This window comes from Sphaerodactylus townsendi, linkage group LG03 (genome assembly GCF_021028975.2).
Source record: "Sphaerodactylus townsendi isolate TG3544 linkage group LG03, MPM_Stown_v2.3, whole genome shotgun sequence".
Lineage (NCBI taxonomy): Eukaryota > Metazoa > Chordata > Lepidosauria > Squamata > Sphaerodactylidae > Sphaerodactylus > Sphaerodactylus townsendi.
Window position 1 is genome coordinate 89,987,178 of NC_059427.1, and position 20,539 is coordinate 90,007,716.

At 44.4% G+C, this 20,539-nt stretch overlaps 1 protein-coding gene across 4 annotated transcripts in view; it reads right to left on the reverse strand.

The window, feature by feature from the left end:
* The window catches only part of FNIP1 (folliculin interacting protein 1), a 99,907-nt gene that overhangs the window by 37,857 nt on the left and 41,511 nt on the right, over window positions 1-20,539 (reverse strand). For all 4 annotated transcript variants that reach the window (XR_007243830.1, XM_048488524.1, XM_048488523.1 and 1 more), the window contains 2 exons: window positions 9,680-9,806; window positions 3,460-3,603 (listed from right to left, as the gene is read on the reverse strand). Coding sequence is in view for 3 of the 4 variants with exons in the window: in XM_048488524.1 (XP_048344481.1) it covers window positions 3,460-3,603; window positions 9,680-9,806 (271 nt within the window). In the remaining variant the exon portion in view is untranslated. The remainder of the gene's footprint in view (window positions 1-3,459; window positions 3,604-9,679; window positions 9,807-20,539) is intronic.

Consider the following 20,539-nt stretch of genomic DNA (forward strand, 5'->3'; position numbering starts at 1 on the left):
TTTGTCTATTGCCTGTATACTTATTTCTAGGCTAATCTAACTGGCCAATTAAAACTGACCATCATTTTAATGGACAAAATTACATTTATACATGATCTTGGAAACACAGAACAAAGCAGGACTCTGTGGATCCTGGTAACAGTAACAGCTTTTGCCAGTAAAAGCTCTCTCTGATGCAGGAAGAAAGAGAAATCCTCATTGCACCAGGAAAATGACCACTGTTAGCAGAATTAGAATGAGATGTGTCATTGACTTTTTGACAGCTTCCCACTACATGTGAACTATCTTGCACCAGAGTTATACTATGCAAAAAATAATCACATGCCTTCAGATATTTACATTAATGTTGGACTTATCTCATTTTTTACTCCGAGACACTCAATTAATCCCAAGAATTTTGCCTCTTCAGTACTACATGCACAATATTAATAGATAATGACTTGTTCTTCCAATAATGCTAATGGCCTAATCCAGAGGGGAAGGGCAAATCATTGTCAAGAGGCAGCACAGCCCTACGCTGGTAGAAATACCCTCAGTGGAGGAGCAAATTAGCCAGTGGGTAACCACTGTGACACACCACGTCACCTGCACACAGAATAGGGCACCGTATCAGTGCCCTTGCCAGCCTCACCAGTGTAATGGGGGTGTTCCAGAGGCATGGCCGGAGTAGAGCTAACATTACCCTGTTTCCCTGAATATAAGACATCCCCGGAAAATAAGACGCAGTGCTGAAGTGCAAAATATAAGGCATCCCCCAAAAGTAAGACGTGGCAAAGGCTCATTCCGCACATGCAGAATAATGCACTTTCAAACTGCTTTCAGTGCTCTTTGAAGCTGTGCGGAATGGCAAAATCTACTTGCAAACTGTTGTGAAAGTGGTTTGAAAATGCATTATTTTGTGTGTGCGGAAGGGGCCAAAGTTTTTGTTTGGAAGCATGCCTGACGAACATAAATATAAGACATCCCCTGAAAATAAGACATAGTGCATCTTTGGGAGCAAAAATTAATATAAGACACTGTCTTATATTCGGGGAAACACGGTAGTTAGCTTCCATCCCAGCTTTGCCTCCAGATATGCAGCGGCCCAGGGAATAGGCTTACGCCATCCATTTGGCTAGAATAAGCCCATTGAGCTCAATTGAGGGCTTTTGGCCAGTAGAGAGAGGTTTTTTTGTATTTTGCCTCCCGTGTTGCCAAAAAGCCTCTGGAGACGGCAGGGCGCCACCACAGCAGCACCGGTCCCAACCACCAAGGGTTCTGGATTGGACTGTAACTGTATCATAATTCCAGAATGCTCAAACTCAGAAGATAAATGAGGTAACTAAACTCAGTTCTGGGCAGATGTACACTGCATTCAAGCTCTCATAAGACTTGCTAAAGTTACATTGTGTAAGAGGAAGGGAGCTTAGCAAAAGCCTTCCTGTCCAAACCACAGTTCTTCCATGATGAGGGAAGAGATAAATATAACTTCATTCTCCTGTTCAACCAAACAATATAAAAGCAAGTTAAATGCTGGGTGGATATGTGTGTAATCTGTAACTGGTGAAGTCTGGAGCTGAGTTAACAGAACTTAGTATCTTCTTAATATACCGACGGACCACCCTCATTAATGCAGAGCCTCAAAATATAGGATGTTAGGATCAGCTTCCCTAAAACAAGGAATTACTTCACTACAAAGGGTCTAAAGATTCAGTTCTATTTTAGGAAGGCTTAATAGAAAACACTTGTGCAAGGTGAGATGACAGAAATATATCCATGTCAGATGACTTGGGCTCCAATAGTGGCCAAAACCGCTTCTCTATCGTAAAGTGTAACTCAAGTTCAATGAGATCCCATGTCACAGTCTTTTTAAATTGTCAGCAAGAAATAGATTTACAGTTGTATATTTCCCAACTTCTTTCTAGGCCAAAAAAAAATCTTGAACATAAGGCTTCACAAATATTTAAAACAGGCTCAACAAACACTTTACAGTTAGGGGTGTAACACTACTGATAGCTCAGTCTCAGGGAAAAAAAGATTATTACTCAGACTCTGAGACCTATTTCAGTATCATTGATTCCTCTCTCAGTGCCCCCAGTGATTGATCCAAGAAAATCTGTTACAATATATATCAGTAGCACATGCATGGGCATATTTAGGAAACAAAATACATCGAATGTATGACAAGACTAAGGGCAACTAGATGTGACAGCATCCACAGTTCTGACCCATGGACATTGCTGACATTTTAAAACCTAATGAGGTGATTTCAAAACATCACAAGGGATCAGGTCTGCAGCATGGCAGAATGAAGTTCTGCTGTATCCCCATCATGCCTTTTCACAGCGGGGTTAGTTTCTGAAAAGACATTGCTGGGGGCCAAGAGCTCTTCCTCCCGTCATGCTGTAGGCCCCACTGCAGCATTTTTAAATCGCCCTGTTAGGTTTCAAAATGGCATCATCATCATCCATGGATTGGACCCAGGGCACCATCTTGTTGGATGTGGCCCCGACTCTTTACTTCTTTATAACAATTGGAACATGAGTGAAAATCTCATCTCAGAATCCCATCTCAAATCTAATTCATGTGGCATACTTCTTGCAGAAGGATAAGAGAAGGGTGACCCTGTAGCATCAAACTTAAAGTTAACTGACGAACACTGGCGTACCTGCCTAGGGACAGGGGGTACCCTATGTCCCCGGGCGCCCGCATTTGGTCACGTGGGGGGGGGGTGCCACCATTTCAGGGTCGTTTGTGTGTTTTTAACATTTTTAGGGTTTTTACGTTTTGGCCTGCAGGGGGCGCTTTTTTAAGGCTAGCGGCACCAAAATTTCAGGGGACCATCCAGAGACTGTCCTGATGATACCACCCAAGTTTGGTGATGTTTGGTTCAGGGGGAGCAAAGTTATGGGCCCCCAAATGGGGTTCCCCCATCCCCATTGTTTTCAATGGGAGCTAACAGGAGTCCCCGGGCTCCAGTTTTCCTAGGAACACCCCTGCTGATGAAGCAGGTAAGCCCATCACCCTGCAATCTCAGTTAGGCTAGGTTTATTGACTTTTCCTTTTTTCTATCTAAAACTTTTCCTTTTCTTATCCAAAACAAGCATCTTCTCCCCAGTTCTCCCCAGGGGTCAAAGAAAGGAAATAGCAGATGTACATGACACATATAGATACAGATATAGACATATAGATGTACCAATTCTTCCAATGGGCCAATAGTAATAAGGAGTCTTCTAGATACAGTTCAGATAAGCTACCTAAATTAACTCTATTCTTTTTCAGTATTCCAAAGCTTCCCTAGGCTAGTTTGCCTGACATCTGCCACCTGCATTGTTGGACAACTACCAATTAATAGCTCCAAGGTTCCTGTCACCCTCTAGCCAGCTCCAGCCAATTCCTAAAAAGGAGATTTTTCAAACCGGTAATACAAATGTCAGTCACAGTGACAATACAGCACATTTACAAATGAGGAACTCTCACCTGATATTTTGAACACTGCTCTTTTGTTTCAGAAGATGAAGAAGAGGAATTGATCGAACTATCCAAAGAAGAGGAACTGTCTCCTCCAGGTTTGAGCTGGCAACATTTCCCAAAGACTTTTACCTGAGCATCGTTACAGAGTTTCTGAAGGAGAAAAATAAATGCGCATTAACTTTATTTTAACCAGTCCCCAAAATCAGAATTCTGAGAAGCACTGCAGTTTGGAAGGTCATAGCTCCTATAGCCTGGATGTACTGAGAAAAAAAATTGTGGGTAGCTTAATTTTAACAACTGCTTTAATGACAGGGACAGAAAGGAGATCACAAGCCAGGCTGAATCACTTGCTAAGTTCCATTTGCTAAATACGACCTCTTCGAGTGGTAGAACTGGGGATACTCATAACAACTGGGGTTTTTTCACATACCTTCTACATTATTTTCAATAAGTAGTAGAAATAAAGGTGCACCAAGACAAATATGGAGTTCACATGGTGGAATAAAAAGTTTTAGGGTGAGTTCTTTGTTTCTTCATTCTGTCAGATTTCACACACATAAAGCTGGACCTTTATAGGTAAAGCTTGTGCCATATTTGCTATCGAACTAGGAGAAGGATACCATTGGATGGGATCCTTACACAAGACAAGCACCTATTACAGCAGAAAATTTCTATTTATTAAAAAATACCCATCCTCCCACAAAGTAGGAAAGACTAAGGTATAAGCTTGAGCGCTGCCCTCACAAAGGTGGGACAGGTAGGCAGCACAATGTGTATACATATATGAACTCTTGCCTATCCAAACTGAATGTTATGCTGAAAAGAAAGAGGTCACTTGGCATTTAGGTCAGAGGGAAATTTGGCTTGAGATGGTACATATCAACCACATCTAATTCTACTCTCTTGTACCACCAGTTACTTTAAACTTTGGAGAGAATGCCTTTTTTATTGTAAAGAACTACTGCAATGGATCATTGTTCTTGTGCTGCAAACGGCGATGCCTTCTAACAGCTTAAAAACCAGAAGGTACATCAAAAGGATTTCTGCACATCATATCATGCGTTCGATTTACAGATAGCTGGTGTAGTCTAGCAGTTAAGAGTGCCAGACTAGGACCTGGGACAACTAGGTTTGAACCCATTTTTTTAAAGGGAAAATTTGGGGTTTTGTTGTATTTTTCAATTTTTATGTTTGGATTTATCAGCTACAGGGAACAGTAGGGTAGAAACATTTTACTAAATAAATAATTGCACAGTACATAACAAACCCATCTTCAAAATGGGATCGTAACTTAACATCCACAGTGTTTCACGTTGTTTCACAGTGATGCATGAGCTTTAATCACCCCCAAAAAAAGATCCTCACAAAGGGAAGGTTGTTTTTTTCATATTTAGACACTTAAGTTTTTTACCATTTGATACTTTTTACAACTCATTTTTATGTGCATTATGTCTTATCATTGTGTGTGTACATATGTGTGTGTGTGGCAAAAGCCTTAAAAATTGAACCTTTAAGGCTGGCTGGTTTTACTCTCATAGCTAGCCTAGTTTATGTAAAGCCAGATAGAGCTCTCTTCTTAGGCTTACAACCCCTGATTGCATTCCTTTGCAAAAGAAAAGCCTTCCATTATGACAGTCTGATCCTTAGTGAGACAATGCTGAACTCATGCCCTGTTAGAATTGCCACTGGCTTATATTTTTTTGGCATACAATGGCAGAATACATGTGAATGGCAATCATATGACTTTGCTAGCAACTCGTGAAAGAGAACTGCATTTTGTCTCTGACACAAATAACAGCGTCTTGGGCTAGGCACAGCATCATGTGATAAAACCACATTGACTCCACAGGGTTACAGCAGCTTGTGCAGGCAAGTCACATTGTAGCTTTCAGTGGATGTTGAAACTTTGCTTAATCACATTTGGTAGTACACAAGCATGTACTTAAGTACATTTAAAAAATATTTTACAATGGGAACATATATTCCAGAACTAAAAAGACAGTCACATTCTCCCCTGGCTATTTTATCATTAGGAATGAATCTTTTACTATCTTCCTAAACAGTAGCTCTTCACAAACTCATCACTGATTACAATGTCTTAAACTTACAATTCCCTGATTTAAACATTAGGAAGTACAATACCTTTTGGCTTTTACAGTGGAATGCAATAAACTTAAGGATCCCATTGGTAAAAGAGGTCAAATGGTTACAATTTTTGGAATACCATCTGTCAGCAGCTTCCCAGTAAGCAAATCATCTGCAGAATGCAGAGTCTGGACAAATTTCAGGACGTGCAATGTTAGAACCTAACATCTGTGCAAGAATCACCTGCTGGCCACCTAGATCAAGTATCTGAGGTGCCCCTCCTCCTCTGAGGAGCTTCTGAACCGGAATGTCAATTAAATATAAGATGCAACCAATCACTAGATATTATGCAACAAAAATAGTTGCCTGTCTTGTGTTCCAAGTATAGCTCAAGCCACGTTTCCAAAATTATAACAGGTTACTGAATAGGAGATGCACTGGAAAAAAAACCCTTCCCCCAAGCAAGAGTATGTTAATGCAGCAAATAAGTGCTGGAGGCACTGTACTGCTAGCACCATCTATTGTGCCCATAGTCAGCAGTCCAAGAAACACCGTTAGCATTTCCATACAGTTAGAGTGCTATCCCAAGCAGAGATACATTCAATGGATCTTCATCAGGGCTCAACACTGAAGTGTTTCTAGCTTAAGATACATGACAGGCGATGAATCTAACTCTCTTAAAATAATGGTCCCTGCTCAGTTTTCATCACCCAAACAGTACTGAGCTATTAGAACAGATCTTAAAATGAAGCCTTCTCTCTCTAAAACCCCTTCCACACATGCAGTATAATGCACTTTCAATCCACTTTCAATGCACTTTGAAGCTGGATTTTACTGTGCGGAAGAGCAAAATCCACTTGCAAACAATTGTGAAAGTGGATTGAAAGTGCATTATTCTGCATGTGCTGAAGGGACCTTAGTCATTTTCTCCATTCATCCAAAGACATATTTCCATGAGGACTCTATTTCTTCCTTCCCAAAGGCCTGACTTTCATTTTCATACAGAATTACTTCCTGCATCTCCATGGGAAGGGATGCCTTCGGTAATTCCTCATTTGTCCTTCATTTCTGTTTTGCTTCTGCCTCCTTGTTTCCAATCTTTTCTCCTGATTTTATCATTGTTCTTGGTAGGTGAGGATGTGCATACACTTTGAGGTTGTTTTGGATCACTACTTGTGAATGAATATGAATAACTATTAACTACATAAAAGCAGAATAAATATGTCACCCTTAATCATTTTTACCCAGACCATAGACAAATCTCTGGTTATAGGGAAGAGTTTAATTTTCAGAAGGCTCACTAAAGTGGCATTGTATAAATAGTTACAGAGTTTATTAATGATTGCCAGGTTTCTTAAGCATCTTTCAAACATACATAATTCATGGTATAGTTCAGAAGTAGGTTTGCTTCAGTCCATAATTTTAAAAAAAGAACTAAAATCCAGTAGTGCACTAGTGCATTGTAAATTTTCAAAACAAAAGTGCATATTCAGGGTCTCCTGCAATTATGCATAAGTAATCTATGTTATGTCAAGCCTGTTCTCTTGCCTAAAACTGAGAGGAGTGCCCTGCAGTCCACTGAAAACTGATTTCTTACCTACCCTAGCAACAGCATTATATGGGATACCATTAAGTCATGGCTAAGCACCAACAACGTTGTGTCTGAAGTGGCCTCTGGAGAGATTCCAAGCAGTTCTCAACCACAGTCATTTTTCCATGTAAACAAGACTTTAGAAAAAAAAATTCTGTCCCAATGGGACTGCCTTAGGGATATGTCAAATATTTAACCACAAACTTTGATTAGTATGAAAAGGTCTTTTCTTCAGAATGGCTTGTTATCAGGTCAAGCAATACACTGCAAGTCTTACAAAAGTTATTTTCTGGCTAAGACATGTATTTTACTGAAATCTCCTCCATGGAGCATGAAATTTCAGTTAGCTGGGAGCAGGGAACAGAATAGGAGTATAGCCCTGTCATAAAAAAAAAACCTTTCTTCCAGATATATGATCTTAGCATTAGCAAAGTCCATCTTTTTGATGAACAGCTTTGTGCAATTCCAAAGCCCATATATTCCCCTAGACTACTGTACTGGAACAACACTGTATTTGGGGGAAGAAAAACAGAGCAATAAATCACACCGGGCCATGTGGGGACCAGAAAGCAGAAGGCATTGAATTCTAAAAGGCAGTTAACAGATGCTCTTTTCACAGCAAAAAAACATTTGTCCCACACAATGTTTTATTCCAAAGGGCAAAAGTGTCGTGGGTTGTAACTAGCACTTCATGTATGCCATCAAGGGAAGAACGAGAGCAGTTTGCCACTTTGCTGAGAGATGTGATCTGAATATTTTCATGTTTCAGAAATATATGATTTTGTTTCAGGGGAACATTCTGTGCTCAAATGGTAGTCTAACTGTCCCTCAAGAAAACATGGGGGCGTAAAAGCGGTTACTGGCCAAGCTTCGATAGCAACAGTAGTGGTATGCCAGGATTGATGTGGATAAGAAAGATACATTTATGGAAAGCTGTTAAATTCCCTGGCTTAATTATATCATAACAATAATCAATATATCTACGGGCAGATCTCTTTCTGGGGCTGTTTGAGCTTTTATGAGAGGATTAATCAGGGCCAGTCCTGGCAACTTGATACCATGAGATCTGTATGACTTACCTAGGACTGGCTATTTGCTACTGTTCAACAGCAACAGCAACTGTAGTTAGAGTTTCAAGCAAACCCAAGTTCAAATCATCACTCTACCTTGAAAGCTCACTGGGTGACCTTGGGTCAATTACAAATTCTCAGTCTAACATACCTCACCAGGTTGCTATGAGGATAAAATAGAGGAGAGGAGAATGACGTCAGTTACTTTGGTTCCCATTAGGGAGAAATGTGGGGCATAACTGAACAAAATAAATAATAAACATAGCTGAAGATGAGGGACATAAAAGAGAGGTTTGGCTGGGTAGGAAAAAGAGACAAAAGCAGAGGAAGGTGAGGATAGGAGGGCAGCCAGGAACGGGGAGAAACAGTACTGGGAAAAGGGATAGAGGGGAAAGTGCAGTGCCCCCTGCCCCCAAGGTTCAACATCAAGCAACTGGGCCTGGCCTGGCAGCCAGCATTGCACAGCCAAGTGGCACCATGCAACTGGGCCATAGTTTTCCCAGTAATGGCTTGGTAGAGGCCTCAAGGGTGAGAGAAGAAATGAAAGTTGAAGAGAGAGGGACAGATAAAAGACAAGTTGGCTGGTGGGTGGGAAGCAGAGAAGGAAGCAGGAAAGGGGAAAACAGGGCTTTAAGGGGACAGGAAAAGGAAATAGTAGGAGAGGGGAAAATGAGATTCCTCCCCGCTTGTAACTGTATAATAACCAGTATTCCACAGTGGGCCTACTTTATCTTGTACAGAGATACAGTACCTTCCTGTATTTAAACCTTAGAGAGCAGCAGTGGCGTAGGAGGTTAAGAGCTCGTGTATCTAATCTGGAGGAACCGGGTTTGATTCCCAGCTCTGCCGCCTGAGCTGTGGAGGCTTATCTGGGGAATTCAGATTAGCCTGTACACTCCCACACACGCCAGCTGGGTGACCTTGGGCTAGTTTCTTGGAGCTCTCTCAGCCACCTACTTCACAGGGTGTTTGTTGTGAGGGGGGAAGGGCAAGGAGATTGTAAGCCCCTTTGAGTCTCCTACAGGCCTCCTCCTCCTCCTCCTCCTCCTCCTCCCTCCTCCCCCCCTCCTCCTCCTCCTTATTTAATCCTTGCTTGGCCACAAGAAGAGAAAGGCAACTGCTTTCTGCTTCCTTCTCTCCTTCCCACCCACCAGCCAACTTGTCTTTTATGGCTTTTGTGCCATGTGGAAGATTAACAAAGCTATACTGAATAACAAATCCTCTGAAAGAAAATATGATGTAATAAAAAGAAAGGTTACAAACAGGAGACTGCCACAATAGTTAAGCCATTAGAAGGAATCATTGAAGTTCCAGTGCTTTACAACAAAATCCTTTCTTAAATACAGCATAATGAGCATCTCTCTTTGAAGTGTGACTATGAATGCAAATAATTTATTGTAGCAGCTTCTTCATATTAAGTTTCTGCTAGATTTGAAGAACACAAGCACAGTACAACTAAGTTTCAATTAACATTACTTACTGAAACTGAGGAATCTTCGGTTCTTCTCTTTGCACTGGAGTCAAACAAGACATTTCGCCCTCTTCTTTCACAGTCCTGGTATACAATTAAACGAATCTGACTTGGATCATACTCCGGCAAAGGCCAGCTTTAATAGGAAAGAGAGAAAAATTGGGCATTAAATAATAGTTGTTAGAATGAATGATTTCATTAAAAGGAAACATCAAGGTCAGATTCTAATATGTTGAAACAACAAAACGGTCCATTGGTTCACTTACCGTGAAGAGACCTTCTCTTGTGAGGCAGAAAGGCATCTTGCTGGGTGCTTTTCACCCCGTATCAGGGAGGCAGAAGAAGAATTTCGTCACTTCCTGTCGATGCTTAGAGGCCATTTTTAGCCAGTATTCGACTGACCGAGTCATTAGAGTCAAAGCCATAGATAACGAGAGTTTCACAGAAGGAGGAAAAAGCTCATGAACTTAGTAACAGTTAGAATGGAAAACAGTTCTGCTACGCTTAACCAAACGTATGGGCATCTACACAGCTAGCCCGGTGAATCATAACTATAACCATAACTCCCTATCAGGAGTCGGCAGGAGCATTCCTGCTTCGAGAGAGAGGCACATACTACATCTAATCCACCTACAGGTGAGGTTAAGATGCCTTTCTGCCCCCCACAAGAGAAGGTCTCTTCACGGTAAGTGAACCAATGGACCGCTCTCTCTGGAGGCGTTTAAAATAGCATCTTGCTGGGACCTCCCAAAGCAGTGTCCCTCTTTAGGGGTGGGTAGTCAGTTAGGCTTCTAAGTGCGATGTGCCCCAATACTCTTTGCCCAAAGATCTGTGTCGGAGGCCCCCACGCTTGCAATTCTGTAATGTTTAACTAACGTGGAGGGGTAGGACTAGATAGCTGCTCCTGCAGATTCTGTTCCACAGAGGCATTGTAGGCCTGAAGGCAGCGCTTGGTAGCAGCAGCTGACCTGGTGGTGAATGGGCAGTGATACCCTCGGTACTGGGAGGTTTAAAGCCTCTATAAGCTTCCATAATACAGCACCTGAGGTTGGCTTAATCGAGGTTTCTTTGGACATGGCATGGCCAAGTTTCTGGGATTAGAGATGTTGATAAAGAGGTTTATGCGTTTTCCTGATTGGACTCCTCGGCCCGAATGATAAACGCCTTCTGATTGCCCCCTCCCTAACATCTAAGTTATGCTAGTGAACCGCTCCTTCGGGTGAGAAGGGCATACGGACAGAATGAAGGTGAGCACAACGTCCTGTTGCAGATGGAAGGAGGATGCGGCCTTGGGCTCATTGAAGGTGGGGTCCATGCTGGCAGCTACCACCCTGTCGCCGCGGGAAATACACACAAGTTGGGATTAACAGGACAGGCTACGCTTGAGCTCCGAGACCCTTCTAGCTGACGGGGATGGGCTGTCAGGAACAGGGTTTTCATCCTGAGCCATCGGAGATGGATGGTCTGGATCGCTCAGCAGGGCGACTTGGTGAGGGGCCGAGAGGACCGTGGTGTAATTTCCAGGGATGGAAAGCGGTGGGCAACCAGGAGGTTGTGATTGTTGAACCCCTTTAAGAATCTAACAACGTCCGGGATGCTGGCTGGCTGGGAGACCCTGGAAAGTGATGCCAGACTGTAGAGAGGGCAGCTTAAATTTAGTCTCCTCAGAGCAAGTTACTCCCTAGGGCCGAAGTTCGAACTCCCTCTTGGAGAAACTCTAGGAACCGGAAGTTAGCAGTGTGTAGGAGAGATTCAGGATCGATGGCTCTTGGCCCTGGGCCCATCTGACAAATCTCTTCCAAGTGTAGTTGTAAATTCTGAGAGTGGATGGACGCCTGGAGGACAGCAGGGTACTGGTCACCTTTCTGGAAGTACCCCTTGCAGTTAGTGGGCTCTTTCCACTCAACAGCCAGACGGGTCAGCTTCTGAGCCAGTCCGGGATTGGGGTGTAGAAGGGGTCCCTGATGGAGCAAAGTTCTGGGAATGTTGGGAGCTGGAGCCAAGGTTGCTGCCCTGCGGCCAGTTCCCTGTAGAGTCAGTGGAAAACCACGTGTCCTCGCCCGCGGCCAAGAGGGTGCCACCAGGATTACTCGGGCCCTCCTCGCTAAGATCTTCCTCCGGAGTAATTTCTCGGTATGTACTGGGATGGGTGGGAAGGGCGTATAGAAGGGTTGGAGGCTGGGCGCTGGCCAGGGCATCCACTGCTAAGGCTCTGTGGGATGAGTAAAACCTTGACATGAACCATTGAGGAACCTTGAGCGCTCTTAAGCGCTAGATGGCGAGCGAATAGATCGCAGCATCGGATGTATCGAAGCGTTGAGTGATTAATAGTAGAATGTCTTCCTGTTCAGGGACCATTCCGCGAAGTGGGAGATGGTCTACGACTCAGCCAATCTGCGCTCAGGTTCAGGGAGAGATCCTTTGATGTGTTCTTGCTTTGATGCTCTGAACGTTGAGTTCGCCTAAGTCAAAGCCATCAGGGAGGCCTCCTTGGAGTAGGCGAGAGGGACCGGGACCCTCCCTGATTGTTGATATATGCGATCTTGGCCGAAGCGATGTTGTCTTCGTCCCAAAACGAGGACATAGCGCTGGCCTTGTAAGTGCTAGATGTTGGAAGGCTAGTAGCGCTAGGAGAATGGCCTTTACCCAGGACGTTGATCGGGAGCTTGGAGAGTAGTGGTTCCCACTTGCCTTGAGCATAATGGTGATCGAGGCTGGCTCCCTCCATCCCTGGAGGCTGGCCGTCCGTGAAGATTTGCAGTTGGTCGTGATGCAAGTATTATTTCGCCCCTGGATCAAGTTCACGCCGGTAGAGCCACCACTGAAGTTGTTGTTTCTTGTGTGGCTGTGCGGAACTAGGGATGGGTCTGTCCTTCTCTGCGGATGATATCCTGCTGGAAGGGGCGTTGAGTAGGGCGTTGTAAGGGCAGCGGCGCATGGAACCGTCCCCATTGAACCAGGTCCATGGCTGGGCGTATCAACATCCCTAGGAGCTTGACCAGAAGGGAAAGTAGGCAAGCTGTTGGACCTGGGTTGCAAGATTGACCTGACTTAACTTTTTTTGATCTTTTGAATCTTTTCCTCTGGTGCAGGAAAAGCTGGCTTTTTTCCGTTGGAGTCCAGGACCACTCCCAGGTGGAGGATCCGCCGCGTTGGGATGAGAATACTCTTTTCCCTGTTGATCAGGAACTCCGGTGGATGTTCTAGGGTCCAATGACAATCTTCAGATCCTTGGGAGGCTCTTTTCCCCTTGTTCTGGAGCCGGTAACGAGGAGGTCAGCCCAGGTAATGTGGGTGTATGTGTATCCCTCTGCTGGCGAAGCATCGCGGATCGGTGCTAGGAGGATCTTGGAGAACACACGGGGAGCAGAGTGTGCGAGTCCGCGCGAAGAGCCCGGAACTGGTAGTGATTGTCTCTGGATTAAGCTAACCTCAAGAAATTGCTCCTTGTGAGAGTGTCTGATGGGAACGTGGGAGATAAGCCTGCCAGGTCCAGGGAAAGTCATGAAATCTCCTGGTCTGAGTGGCCTCTGAGATGGTTCGAGGGGACTCCATTTTGAACCTGGCGGAGCTTGAGGAACTTGTTCACGTTCCTGAGGTTGAGGATCGGGCTTCCAGTCCCCGCCTTTGGGACGTAGAAGAAGTGTGAGTAATGTCCGGAGAATGTCTCTTCCGTGGGAACTGCTTCTATTGCTCGGATGGACATTAGATGGTTGACTGCTTGCAGAGTTCTCAATGCCTTTTCTGTTCGCCGACTGAGGGGAGATGGCAGGAAGGTGTTTGGAGGGAAGGAGAGGAATTCTATTGCGTAGCCCTGAGAGACCGTTTCTTTCGTCCAGGCGTCTGAATGGCTGTGGTGCCATGCCTGTTGAAAAAGAAGGAGACGACCTCCCACCGGGGGGGAGTCAGGACTTGTTATTTCCCTCATTCCGGTTGTTCTTGTCAAATCTTGGCCTGAAGTTTCCTCGTCTACGAAAGGAACCAGACCCTCTATTGGTCCAGGTGTTATTCCTGGAGTCTCTGGTGGACCAATTGGATGCCTTGCCATTATCCCCTGGGGGGCTCATCGCGAGAACTCTTTGGGAACAGAAAGGGTGTCCTAGGCCAGGATTTTAGATTTCCCCATCCTGAGAGCGTAAAGAAATTCTTGGGAGGATTTTCTTCTTGTCCTTAGAGTCGCATCACAGAATGTGCTTGTAAGTCCCTCACCGGCAGGGTCTTGCCATAGAAAGGGGTAACTGGAGGAGGAGTGGTCTTGGAGTGAGCATCTACTCTGCCCAAAGCGGGCCCTGATCCAGGCATTTTAAGCCTGGCCACCAGGGTGGGAGAGCCATGGCCGCACGTCGCCCGATAGGATCACTATGCGCCCAGTGTGGCGCCGGGCGCATGAAGGCGGACGCCTGTCCCATCAGCGATCCAACCCCTCTCTCACCAGCGGCTTGTTCGGGTGGAAGAAGCTCTAGGAAGCTCTGGTTGAGCTCCACATTTCCAGGAGTGCTCTAAGCAATACGGTGGAAGCTGGAGCCAGTGCCTTGATGGAATTGGTCAGATGATCGGTGCATTAGGACCTTTTAAGCATGGAGTCGGATCGCTTATCCAGGGGAATCCCTAATGCTTCCCTCTCCGAGTCCGCCTTGGGTCAGAAGGTTAGTTTCCGACTGGGAATTGGCCACTTGTACGAAGCTGGGCGTCCACTAGGGGGACCTGAAGGATGGAGATTAACGTACCTTTCAGGGCACCACCCATAACGTATTTGGACTGAGGAGAGAGGAAGTGTGTTTGTTTAAGCGCCAGCAGGTGAGCCTCCCACTCCTTCTTGATACTTTGGCTTTAATGAAAAGAAACTTCTTGGGAATGGGAAAAGACCCAGTTGGTTAGGGTCCTTCCCATCACCTGGGGAAAAAAGTGTTGCAACTTCCTTTGGGCAGCCCACTTTGATGGGGGGCAAGGAAGCAATGATTGCCCCTGGAGACCTTCAAGCTAGCCCCGGTGTCCCGTGCAGGTCCAAGAGCAGAAAGAGGTGGGTTCTTAGCCATGAGAGAAGGTGCAACCGGTTTCCTCATCCTTGAAACATTCTAGTTAGGGACGATGTCAGGAATGGGAGGAAGTTCCTCAGAATCTGAAAAAACTGTTCAGGTCCTGGACTGAGTCGATCCCTCCTCTGCAGACTGTCTCTCCTCTATCACCAGGAAAGTGAAAGAGGGAGTCTGGGTGGGCTTCGTCTGGAGGTGTTCCTCAGGACAGCCGCTGGGATCTAAAGACGATGAGGGATCTAGGGCAACCCCTAGTGTGCCTGCATGGACTCCGGAGGAGGAGGGTCCAACTACTGGAGGGATCTGAGGGTAACCCCCCCTAGTGCAGAGTCCCTGTGATGAGCTTCACCTGGGACCTGGCAATGGGGAGCTAGGGTAACCCCTAGACCCATGCCTGCGTGCTTGGATTGTCTCAGAAGGCAATGTAGCAGAGGTGCTGGCTTGCGTTTCTTCCTGGATTTGGTGCAGTTTGTCCTCAATAGCCTTGTTGAGGAAACTGGCAAAGTCAGCAGGAGTGAGGGACTGCCAGTCGAAAGGGGTCTCAGCATCCACCATTTCTTCCACCCCTTCCATAGCACACTCCTCCCCTCCCTCTGGGCCGCCCTCTTGCCTGGTCTCCTCGGGAGTAGGGCCTGAATTGGTGTCGGTGCCGGCTCTCTCTCCCCCTCTGGCGCCATGGGAAGAGCTGCTGCTGTTGTCGCGCTCTGGGAGGGCGGGAGGAGAAGTTCCTTCTGGCCGTCTGCTGGAAGAGGCGGTCGGATTGGGGGCAGCGGCGCGCGGATCGCCGCGCGAAGAGGGAGCGGGAGTGACGCTCGTTGGCCGCTTAGAACGCGGCTGCACTTTCGCTTTTGTTGCGGCCGGAGCGGCGCGCTTGGAGGGCGGCTCTTTGTTCTTCCCTCCGCCGGTTTTGTGGCTGGGAGCCCCGGCTCGTGCTTCGGGGGCTGGGGTGGGTGTTCTTTTCCTAGAAGCCCTAGTGGCTTCTGCAGCGGAGCGGTGGTATCCCCTAGGGGGAGAAAAACGCTGCGCGTCCATCTTGCTCTTCTCCGTTTTTGGCGGGAAGGCTAAGGGGGGGAGGGGGGGGACTGGGAACTAAGCTCCTAGAAGGACCCCCGACCCTGCTACTTACAATTTGTAGATAGAAAAGAAGATAGATGGAAAGAAGGTGAAGACAGGAGACGAATAGTTGAATAACAGTAGGTAAAAAGAATTCTGGTGCAGAGGAACCAGGATCTCGTGCACTCCCTGACGAGGCAGAAAGAATACTGGCTAAAAATGGCCTCTAAGCATCGACAGGAAGTGACGAAATTCTTCTTCTGCCTCCCTGATACGGGGTGAAAAGCACCCAGCAAGATGCCTTTCGCCTCCAAGAGAATAACTGGCCTAAATTGCATCATTGTGCAACTAGTGGTACATTTTTGATAGCTTTATTCATTGGAGTATCAAACAATTCTGAATTTGACAAATGTAAAAATAGTGTATTATGAAAAGATAATTCTCACTCATATCAATACACAAATGACAGTTACAATGAATTTGCTAAGAGAGAGAGAGAGAAAAAGACCAGTGCAATGAAAGTTTCAAGGAAATGGAGAGATAGGAAACTTTTGGCTACTATGCTTAAAACTGTACCATGAAGGTTTTATCATCACCACACATCAGCATGGCTATGTTAATCAGTTCTGTTTCTTAGACATGTGATAATATTTTAACCTCCAGAATTTTAATTTTCCTGTACACTGAAAGAAAGGACAGCCCTTCTTCTAGCTTTGTGAGGTAAGTATTCTTAATTATTCATTTTCAGAATTTGCACAATTACCTCTTCAGAGCATCAAAAGAGAATATTTTTAATAGTATTGTAAAAATACAGCTAATATTTTAATAAATGTCAACACAGATGTAATGTGATACTTCACTACAGCTAAACTGATGATGGACGAGAGGGGCAATTTTTGTCAGGGAGCAGAAAAAAGGAAGAGATCTACAGGCCACCCGGGCCGAGCACAAGTAATGACAGTGAACTTCGCTTCTGGGGGGGGGGGGGGGGGGGGGAGGTTGAGAGAGTTCTGAGAACTCAGCCAGCAGGATTCACGTGCAGGAGTGGGGAAACAAAATAAGCCTTTAGGGCCCCATAAAATTGAATCCCCAGAAGCAAAGTTCACCAAGCCTGGATGCTATTACCAGGAGGGCCTCCTGGAGCCTCTATCTTCACAAATGTGCAGCCTGCTTACACACTCAGAAATTCCCCATCGGCTACAATGGAGCCCAGGCACTGCAAAGAAGAGAATCTGGGCAAATTTTTGGGGTGACTATCAGGGGTGCATTTTTAAAGCTAGTGGCACCAAAATTTCCGGGTATCATCCGGAGACTGTCCTGATAATACCACCAGAGTTTAGTGAAGTTCAGTGCAGGGGGGCCAAAGTTATGGACCCTCAAAAGGGTAGCCCCCATGTCATTTGTACTTAAAATATAATTTTTGACTGTAAATTGTGGCTGATTTCTATAAACAACATTCCCGTTTGAGCAAATTTAAAATTTTACTAATTTTGTGCAGGTTTGAACCACTTCTGGAATAGTTTTTATGCACTTATATTAAAATAAATACACGTTTCCTGTATAGTTATTAAGGACACATCAGTTTACCAAAAAGGGCCTTTGATTTATTCAGTACTTTCTGGAAAGGCTCCCCTTCCTTTCCTCCCAGAGGTTGGCACGGAATATCAAAAAGTCTTTCGGAATGTATGCTTATAAAAATCTCTACAGCAGATCAGATTAAGAAAGGATTGAGCTAAGCATCAAAATTTGGTAGCATTCTGCAACATATCTGATCAAGGTAAAAGGAACTTGTTTACCACACATACAACCCTCCCCCCATATGTATGCATGTTTCTTTAAGTACCTTTGAAAGAACCAGGTGTGAGTGATAAATCACATTTCATATTTGCCCTGTCTAATAGCGTATAAGAACTGAGTAGCATGGCTCAATAGCACCACTCTAGTCCTGCAAAAACATTCTCTGGCTGTACCAAATGAGTCCCAGGAATAACTGAAGAGCATTGGCTAGGGGTTTAGCAAGCTGATCCCTACATATTCACAGCCATGTGATCTTACAGATACTATATATGAAAAATGCTTCATGTGGAAGCAGTGGGTTGGATTCTACCAACTTTTTTGTTTAATATCACTCAACTGTCTTCCTCATTGTTGTCACCATACTGTGCAGGTTTTGTCCATGTGGATGTCATGATCCCTGGTGAAGTCTTTTCAGTGGTTAGAGGTGACGGCTCTCCACTCTTTTGACAATACAAAAGCTAGTACAATCCAATCCATTTATTTTCTTAAAGATCTCTATGAGAAAGGAACTGGATTCACTGCTCTTATACGTAGTGCAATTTCACCAGCTTTCTAAATCCAATGAAGTCAATGGACTCAGAAGAATGTAACTCTGTTTAGGACTGTACTAATAGTATATTCTTATAATGTCCATGAGGTGCCAGAGTTTTTAAATTCTACTTTTGCTCACTGTAAGAAACTTTCATTTTACAAGCACATATTCAATACCTCATTTCCAGGAAAGCTAAAAACTTTTGTCCATGTTTCAGTCTGAAAACTCATATAAAAAGATCCTAGCATTACTATTGGGGAACAGGGAATTGTCATTCCAGACCTACTCCTTTTATTAGATAATACAGGTTCAATAATTATGCAGTGTTCAGGTAAATTGTGACTATGCCAATATACTTTATCTGCACATGTTTTTTTTAAAACTGAACTGTTTTTGCTGAAAATTATTTTATAATCCAAGTTGCGGTTATTTAATCAAAACTGTCATGGGTTTTAATTTTCCTCATAGTTCTACAGTTTAAAAGCAGAAAATAGTTCCAGCTTTATGCAGCTTACAGGTGGGACCAGCAGGATTTTTATATTGCCACACAGAACATTTACAAAATTACTAATCCCAGTGATAAAAATGGCTGTTTAATGCATAGACATACAATGGGAACATTAATCAGCTACTCATTTTTAAAATTCAGAATGGAAATAAGTGTAATTACTCAGGACAGAGATAGTTAGTGCAGCCTGGGTTCCCTATGGCCTCCAGCAGATTCCTACCTTGACCCTTCTCACAGGAAGGAATGAGAAGATCCATAATTGCAAATGGCCTTTTGCAGCATTTTGTAATTGGGTATCAGGAAAATTACCTGCCATTTTATTCAGCCTTAACGGGGGACCCCGCCTGTGCCAAAAAACTTGACACTCACTATATGTATGTATGAATGGGGAAGGGGGCTGTAGCTGCAAACAGTTTGGCTTCTCGGAATGACAAAATTGGTACAGGAAATTGGCAAAGATGTATTTTAAAATGCAAGGGAAGGTTCAGGGCAATGGGAAATGTTTATTATTTTAAGGTCATGATTTGTTCAACATAAACCAACCACTACTAGTATGAATTACCTCTTCGCATTGTAAAGATGTTTTACTGGCATGATTATGTACCCCTGACATTAAGTTTAACGAAACAGCCTGAAAGGGACACATAGAATTGATAGACAGCAAAAGCTTGATTACTTCTGGAGAGAATATAGCCAATCAGGTACATCAATTTGAACAGTTTACAGTCAAAGACTGACAGCGCATCTGGCTCTAAGACTAGTATGGAAGATGCTTAGACACCATCAGGGTGTTTACTGCCATTTTTCAACTGTAAAGTAGACTACACTCCACACATGACTGACGTTTTGACTTAACTGCCTCGAACCAACAGTAGGGAAAGAGAAGCTAGCACTTATGTTAATTCATCCACATTTTAATGTATTTATATTCATTTTTAAAGTTGTTGGGCTGTGTCAAATTATACACTTACAGTCCAAGTCACGGGGGGAGGGACAAATTGGCTCTTGGAGCTGGCACAGCATATTTGCCCACTCCACCAACATAAGTGGCATTCATGCTAGTAAGGAGGGCAAACAGGGAAGCAGAAGAGCCTGCACCCCACAGAGCTGTGCCGACTTAAAGTTGGATGCTGGCATGGCTGGGGGCAGAAGAAGAGCATTCCTAGGGGTGGAGGTGACCTTAGTCAGCTTCCACCGGACTTTTGGCCTGGGAATGCCTCTGGCACAGGAGTCAGACTTATGCCACTTATCCGTTTTGCCCTATTGAGAGCTTTCAGGTGGCCAGGAGTTTCTCAGCTCTTGCAGCCTCCCCACTTGGAAGCCCTCTGGAGAAGGCGCAGCAGTAATGCTGTTCCCTCCTGCGGCAGCCTCTGGATTGGACTGTTAGACAACTTCATTGCTAAGACTTCTGCTTATTGTCCTTCCTGATCACTGCTGTGGTCCTAGCTTTCCTCAAAAGCAGGTTCCAGTGGCAGGACTGTCAAAGCGTCACACAATTTGTTAAGCAATTAAAATTTATTCATCTAATTTTGCATGTTTGATATTATCTTGCATAAGTATTTATAAAGCTTTGACTGACTTGCTAAAAATGGATCCCTCTTTAAAGCAGACATAAGCACCAGTTTGGTCATCAGCAGAAATAAAATAAAGGGCTGGATGGATAACTTATCTTCAATAGTTCACCCTGTCTTGAATGTTTAAACTGGATCCCAGTTTCACAAAGATTGTAAAATAAGGGTGTCCCAATCAGAGTACTGTTGGAGAGGAAGCAGAATTTTTGCCAAAAGGAGGAAGGATTATGTGGTAATGATAAACTACATTTAAAAGTTTAACACAATATAACAAGTAAAACTGATTATTTATCAGTTGTAACTGAAATTTGAGATCAGGATGATCCAGAGTGCTCACTAGAGGCCCAATTTTAAACATTTTGAAAAGCACAATTT